The sequence below is a fragment of the Oncorhynchus kisutch genome, linkage group LG23 (assembly GCF_002021735.2).
Source record: "Oncorhynchus kisutch isolate 150728-3 linkage group LG23, Okis_V2, whole genome shotgun sequence".
Lineage (NCBI taxonomy): Eukaryota > Metazoa > Chordata > Actinopteri > Salmoniformes > Salmonidae > Oncorhynchus > Oncorhynchus kisutch.
This window is the reverse complement of record NC_034196.2, coordinates 34,097,978-34,105,477: the sequence shown is the minus strand read 5'-3', so window position 1 is coordinate 34,105,477 and position 7,500 is coordinate 34,097,978. Positions and strand designations below refer to the sequence as shown.

Sequence of the window (7,500 nt, the reverse complement as noted above, 5' to 3'; positions counted from 1 at the left end):
TGCCTATACCTTTTTTAAATCTGTGACCAACATATGCATATCTGTATTCCCAGTCAAAAGAAATCAATAGATTAGGATGTCACAGGAAGGCCAAGAAGATCATCAAGGATTCCATGTCTATGTACACAGGGCAGCAGCCTCTAAGATGCAGGGTTGCGCAACCGAGTGGTAGCCGGCTAGTGATGGCTATTTAACATTCTGATGGCCTTGAGATAGAAGCTGTTTTTCAGTCTCCCGGTCCCAGCTTTGATGTACCTGTACTGACCTCGCCTCGCCTTCTGGATGATAGCAGTGTGAACAGGCAGTAGCTCGGGTGTTTGATGTCCTCGGGGATATTTTTGGCCTTCCTGTGACATCGGGTGCTGTAGGTGTCCTGGAGGGCAGGCAGTGTGCCCCCAGTGATGTGTTGAACAGACTGCTCCACCCCCGACAGGATGCTCTCAATTGTGCATCTGTAAAAGTTTGTGAGGGTCTTAGGGACCAAGCCAAATTTCTTCAGCTTCCTGAGGTTGAAGAGGCGTTGTTGCTCCTTCATCACCACAATGTCTGTGTGGGTGGACCATTTCAGATTGTCAGTAATGTGTACGCCGAGGAACATGAAGCTTTTCATCTTCTCCACTGCGGTCCCGTCGATGTAGACAGGGGGGTGGTCCCTCTGCTGTTTCTTGACGTCCACAATTAGCTCCTTTGTTGATAAATATAGATTTTTCTGTGTTGGGAGGTAGTAACATTTGGAAACGTTGGGAGGTAGTAACATTTGGAAGCATTGGGAGGTAGTAACATTTGAAAGCTTTGGGAGGTAGTAACATTTGGAAGAGTTGGGAGGTAGTAAAATTTTTCAGCGTTGGTAGGTAGTAACATTTTTCAGCGTTGGTAGGTAGTAACATTTTCCAGAGTTGAGAGGTAGTAACATTTTTCAGCGTTGGGAGGTAGTAACATTTTTCAGAGTTGGGAGGTAGTAACATTTGGAAGCGTTGGGAGGTAGTAACATTTGGAAGCGTTGGGAAGTAGTAACATTTGGAAACGTTGGGAGGTAGTAACATTTTTCAGCGTTGGGAGGTAGTAACATTTTTCAGCGTTGGGAGGTAGTAACATTTTTCAGCATTGGGAGGTAGTAACATTTTTCAGCGTTGGGAGGTAGTAACATTTTTCGGAGTTGGGAGGTAGTAACATTTGCTAGCGTTGGGAGGTAGTAACATTTGCTAGCGTTGGGAGGTAGTAACATTTGGAAGAGTTGGGAGGTAGTAACATTTTCAGCGTTGGTAGGTAGTAACATTTTTCAGAGTTGGGAGGTAGTAACATTTTTCAGCGTTGGGAGGTAGTAACATTTTTCAGAGTTGGGAGGTAGTAAAATTTTTCAGCGTTGGGAGGTAGTAACATTTTTCAGAGTTGGGAGGTAGTAACATTTGGAAGCGTTGGGAGGTAGTAACATTTGGAAGCGTTGGGAGGTAGTAACATTTGGAAGCGTTGGGAGGTAGTAACATTTGGTAGCGTTGGGAGGTAGTAACATTTGCTAGCATTGGGAGGTAGTAACATTTGGTAGCGTTGGGAGGTAGTAACATTTTTCAGTGTTGGGAGGTAGTAACATTTTTCAGCGTTGGGAGGTAGTAACATTTGGAAGCGTTGGGAGGTAGTAACATTTGGAAGCGTTGGGAGGTAGTAACATTTTTCAGCGTTGGGAGGTAGTAACATTTGAAAGCTTTGGGAGGTAGTAACATCTTTCAGCGTTGGGAGGTAGTAACATTTGGAAGCGTTGGGAGGTAGTAACATTTGAAAGCTTTGGGAGGTAGTAACATTTTTCAGTGTTGGGAGGTAGTAACATTTGGAAGCCTTGGGAGGTAGTAACATTTGGAAGCATTTGGAGGTAGTAACATGTTTCAGCATTGAGAGGTAGAAACATTTTTCAGCATTGGGAGGTAGTAACATTTGCTAGCGTTGGGAGGTAGTAACATTTTTCAGCGTTGGGAGGTAGTAATATTTTTCAGCGTTGGGAGGTAGTAACATTTTCCAGAGTTGAGAGGTAGTAACATTTTTCAGCGTTGGGAGGTAGTAACATTTTTCAGAGTTGGGAGGTAGTAACATTTGGAAGCGTTGGGAGGTAGTAACATTTGGAAGCGTTGGGAAGTAGTAACATTTGGAAACGTTGGGAGGTAGTAACATTTTTCAGCGTTGGGAGGTAGTAACATTTTTCAGCGTTGGGAGGTAGTAACATTTTTCAGCATTGGGAGGTAGTAATATTTTTCAGCGTTGGGAGGTAGTAACATTTTTCGGAGTTGGGAGGTAGTAACATTTGCTAGCGTTGGGAGGTAGTAACATTTGCTAGCGTTGGGAGGTAGTAACATTTGGAAGAGTTGGGAGGTAGTAACATTTTTCAGCGTTGGTAGGTTGTAACATTTTTCAGAGTTGGGAGGTAGTAAAATTTTTCAGCGTTGGGAGGTAGTAACATTTTTCAGAGTTGGGAGGTAGTAAAATTTTTCAGCGTTGGGAGGTAGCAACATTTGGAAGCGTTGGGAGGTAGTAACATTTGGAAGCGTTGGGAGGTAGTAACATTTGGAAACGTTGGGAGGTAGTAACATTTGGAAGCGTTGGGAGGTAGTAACATTTGGTAGCGTTGGGAGGTAGTAACATTTGCTAGCATTGGGAGGTAGTAACATTTGGTAGCGTTGGGAGGTAGTAACATTTTTCAGTGTTGGGAGGTAGTAACATTTTTCAGCGTTGGGAGGTAGTAACATTTGGAAGCGTTGGGAGGTAGTAACATTTGGAAGCGTTGGGAGGTAGTAACATTTTTCAGCGTTGGGAGGTAGTAACATTTGAAAGCTTTGGGAGGTAGTAACATCTTTCAGCGTTGGGAGGTAGTAACATTTGGAAGCGTTGGGAGGTAGTAACATTTGAAAGCTTTGGGAGGTAGTAACATTTTTTAGTGTTGGGAGGTAGTAACATTTGGAAGCCTTGGGAGGTAGTAACATTTGGAAGCATTTGGAGGTAGTAACATGTTTCAGCATTGAGAGGTACAAACATTTTTCAGCATTGGGAGGTAGTAACATTTGCTAGCGTTGGGAGGTAGTAACATTTTTCAGCGTTGGGAGGTAGTAATATTTTTCAGCGTTGGGAGGTAGTAACATTTTTCATTGTTGGGAGGTAGTAACATTTTTCAGCGTTGGGAGGTAGTAAAATTTTTCAGCGTTGGGAGGTAGTAACATTTTTCAGTGTTGGGAGGTAGTAACATCTTTCAGCATTGGGAGGAAGTAACATTTTTCAGCGTTGGGAGGTAGTAACATTTGGAAGCGTTGGGAGGTAGTAACATTTGGAAGCGTTAGGAGGTAGTAACATTTGGAAGCGTTGGTAGGTAGTAACATTTGGTAGCATTGGGAGGTAGTAACATTTGGAAGCGTTGGTAGGTAGTAACATTTGGTAGCATTGGGAGGTAGTAACATTTGGAAGCGTTGGGAGGTAGTAACATTTGGAAGCGTTGGGAGGTAGTAACATTTGTAGCGTTGGGGGGTAGTAACATTTGGAAGCGTTGGGAGGTAGTAACATTTGAAAGCTTTGGGAAGTAGTAACATTTTTCAGTGTTGGGAGGTAGTAACATTTGGAAGCGTTGGGAGGTAGTAACATTTGGAAGCGTTGGGAGGTAGTAACATTTGGAAGCGTTGGGAGGTAGTAACATTTTCAATGTTGGGAGGTAGTAACATTTTTCAGCGTTGGGAGGTAGTAACATTTTTCAGCGTTGGGAGGTAGTAACAGTTTTCAGCGTTGGGAGGTAGTAACATTTTTCAACGTTGGGAGATAGTAACATTTGGAAGCGTTGGGAGGTAGTAACATTTTTCAGCGTTGGGAGGTAGTAACATTTTTCAGCATTGGGAGGTAGTAACATTTGGAAGCGTTGGGAGGTAGTAACATTTGGTAGCGTTGGGAGGTAGTAACATTTGGTAGCGTTGGGAGGTAGTAACATTTGGTAGCATTGGGAGGCAGTAACATTTGGAAGCATTGGGAGGTAGTAACATTTGGTAGCGTTGGGAGGTAGTAACATTTTTCAGCATTGGGAGGTAGTAACCTTTTTCAACGTTGGGAGGTAGTAACATTTTTCAGTGTTGGGAGGTAGTAAAATATTTCAGCATTGGGAGGTAGTAACATTTTTCAGCGTTGGGAGGTAGTAACATTTGGTAGCGTTGGGAGGTAGTAACATTTGGTAGCGTTGGGAGGTAGTAACATTTTTCAGCGTTGGGAGGTAGTAACATTTTTCAGCGTTGGGAGGTAGTAACATTTTTCAGCGTTGGGAGGTAGGAACATTTTTCAGCGTTGGGAGGTAGTAACAGTTTTCAGCGTTGGGAGGTAGTAACATTTGGAAGCGTTGGGAGGTAGTAACATTTGGTAGCGTTGGGAGGTAGTAACATTTGGAAGCGTTGGGAGGTAGTAACATTTGGTAGCGTTGGGAGGTAGTAACATTTTTCAGCGTTGGGAGGTAGTAACATTTTTCAGCGTTGGGAGGTAGTAACAGTTTTCAGCGTTGGGAGGTAAAAATAGTTTTCAGCGTTGGGAGGTAGTAACATTTGGAAGCGTAAAGTATTTATTTTGGGGGTTGATCCAAAGACATAGTTTTTACTGTTTAATTGTTCACCAGCTCATGACCACACACACACACACACACTGATCACCACATCCCCATACGTCCCATGTCTGTGTGTGTTTGTATGTGTGTGTAATTGCATGCGTCACTGTAGATCCAAATAAATAACTATAGACCAGTGAGTGTGTGTATGTGGGTGCGTGTAGGGGTCCTCACCTCATCTGATGAGCCATTCTCCACTCGGAAACGACCCGCTCTCTGTATGGCTCCGTCTGCATCACTAGAGATCAGCTAGAGGGAGGATCGAGAGAGAGAGAGAGAGAGAAAGGAGGAGAGGGACAGAGAGAAAGAAAGAGGAGAAGGAGAGAGAGAAAGAGGATAGGGAGAGAGAGAAAGAGGAGAGGGAGGGAGAGAGAGAGAAAGAGGAGAGGGAGAAAGAAAAAGAGGAGAGGGAGAGAGAGAGAGAAAGAGGAGAGGGAGAGAGAGACAGAGAGAAAGAAAGAGGAGAGGGAGAAAGAAAAAGAGGAGAGGGAGAGAGAGAGAGAAAGAGGAGAGGGAGAGAGAGACAGAGAGAAAGAAAGAGGAGAGGGAGAAAGAGAAAGAGGAGAGGGAGAGAGAGAGAGGATAGGGAGAGAGAGAAAGGAGGAGAGGGAGAGGGAGAGCGAGAAAAAGGGAGGGAGAAAGAGATGAAGAGGAGAGAGAGAGAAAGAGGAGAGAGAGAGAGAAAGAGAGAAAGAGGAGAGAGAGAGAGAGAGAGAGAGAGAGAGAGAGAGAGAGAGAGAGAGAGAGAGGACACGGTTGAGAACAAGTTCTCATTTTACAACTGCGACCTGGCCAAGATAAAGCAAGGCAGTGCGACAAAAACAACAACACAGAGTTACACATAAACAAACATACAGTCAGTAACACAAATAAAATAAAAATAGAAAGATCTATGTTCAGTGTATGAAAATGTAGAAGAGTAGGGAGGTAGGCAATGAATAGGGCATTAATACTGGTGTGATATATGTGCAGATGATGATGTGCAAGTAGAGATACTGGGTTGCAAAGAGCAAGAGGGTAAGTAATAATATGGGGATGAGGTAGTCGGGTGTACTATTTACAGATAGAGATGAACTGTACCTGTACACCGCCTGTCTGGGAAATGACACCATAGGCCGGGTTTCAATCCGATTGCACTTTATTTTTATTGAGTTGACATATGCCACTTTTACTGTGAATGCGAACACATGGGATTGAATCCCGGCCACAGTGAGTCATCCTCTGTGTTGTCCTCAGTCCTAATAATGATGCTAGCTTTTGTTTACAATGGTCCTCCAGTGACAATACAGGACCTGCTGGGACCAGCTTCATCCACTGTGATTGTGTGATTGTGTTTACTACTCTCCATAGCAAAAGAGGAGGAAGTAGCCATCTTCACCTGTCTCTCCATCAACCTGACATTTCTTCTCACTGTAGAGACATGACATCCTCTCTCCTTTCCTTTCCTTCCCCTCCTCCTCTCCTCTCACCCCGTTGCCCCGCATACCGCACAAAGCCTGGTTGCCTGGCAACCCAACACAGAACCTCTCCTCTCTGCTCTCTCCATCTTCTCCCTCTACTCAGTTGCTCTCTCCCTCTTCCCTCTCTAACTCTGTCTTCTGTCATTCTCTGAATGATATAGGGTGTCTCTCTCCCTCTTCCCTCTCTAACTCTTTTGTCATTCTCTGAATGATATAGGGTGTCTCTCTCTCTCTTCCCTCTCTAACTCTTCTGTCATTCTCTAAATGATATAGGGTGTCTCTCTCCCTCTTCCCTCTCTAACTCTGTCTTCTGTCATTCTCTGAATGATATAGGGTGTCTCTCTCCCTCTTCCCTCTCTAACTCTTCTGTCATTCTCTGAATGATATAGGGTGTCTCTCTCCCTCTTCCCTCTAACTCTTCTGTCATTCTCTGAATGATATAGGGTGTCTCTCTCCCTCTTCCCTCTAACTCTTCTGTCATTCTCTGAATGATATAGGGTGTCTCTCTCCCTCTTCCCTCTCTAACTCTTCTGTCATTCTCTGAATAATATAGGGTGTCTCTCTCCCTCTTCCCTCTCTAACTCTTCTGTCATTCTCTGAATGATATAGGGTGTCTCTCTCCCTCTTCCCTCTCTAACTCTTCTGTCATTCTCTAAATGATATAGGGTGTCTCTCTCCCTCTTCCCTCTCTAACTCTGTCTTCTGTCATTCTCTGAATGATATAGGGTGTCTCTCTCCCTCTTCCCTCTCTAACTCTTCTGTCATTCTCTGAATGATATAGGGTGTCTCTCTCCCTCTTCCCTCTCTAACTCTTCTGTCATTCTCTGAATGATATAAAGTTGTGCTCTGCCAAAGTGTTCACCAAAACGTGGCACAGTGCTGGCACACCGGACTCTCTCTGCATGTGTGTGTGTTCTGCCGCAGATGGTCTATAATGGTCAGAAGAAGCCAAGAGGAGAACAGGAAGTGTGTTTATGGGGGGTTGGGGGTTATGCAATGTAGGCAGTTTTCCATGTCTATAATTCTATGCTGCACTGCAGCTCCTAGAGACTAGGACATTCTATCCACTCTTATATATCATAGTAATGGAATAAGTACAACACTGTGTATTAGGTCATGGTTTAAACTAGACGTCAACCGATTATGATTTTTCAATGCCGATACCGATACCCTGCAACGCAGGACAAGTTAGTAGGAACAGGCCTCTCTCTGGGCATAAGAGGACACATACAGGCCTAAAGGCCCTAACTCCCTATCAAGGAACAGGCCTCTCTCTGGGCATGAGAGGACACTAGTAATATCATCAACCATGTGTAGTGATTATGTGAAGATTGATTGTTTTTTATAAGATAAGTTTAATGCTAGCTAGCAACTTACCTTGGCTCCTGTAGCCACAAGGTCCTTTTGACGCTGCACTCGCGTAACATGTGG

At 44.1% G+C, this 7,500-nt stretch overlaps 1 protein-coding gene across 1 annotated transcript in view; it reads right to left on the bottom strand.

Annotated features, from left to right (window-relative positions):
* The window catches only part of garnl3 (GTPase activating Rap/RanGAP domain like 3), a 174,666-nt gene that overhangs the window by 91,680 nt on the left and 75,486 nt on the right, over window positions 1–7,500 (bottom strand). The window contains exon 3 of the mRNA XM_031802695.1: window positions 4,784–4,858. Coding sequence (XP_031658555.1) covers window positions 4,784–4,858 — 75 coding nt within the window. The remainder of the gene's footprint in view (window positions 1–4,783; window positions 4,859–7,500) is intronic.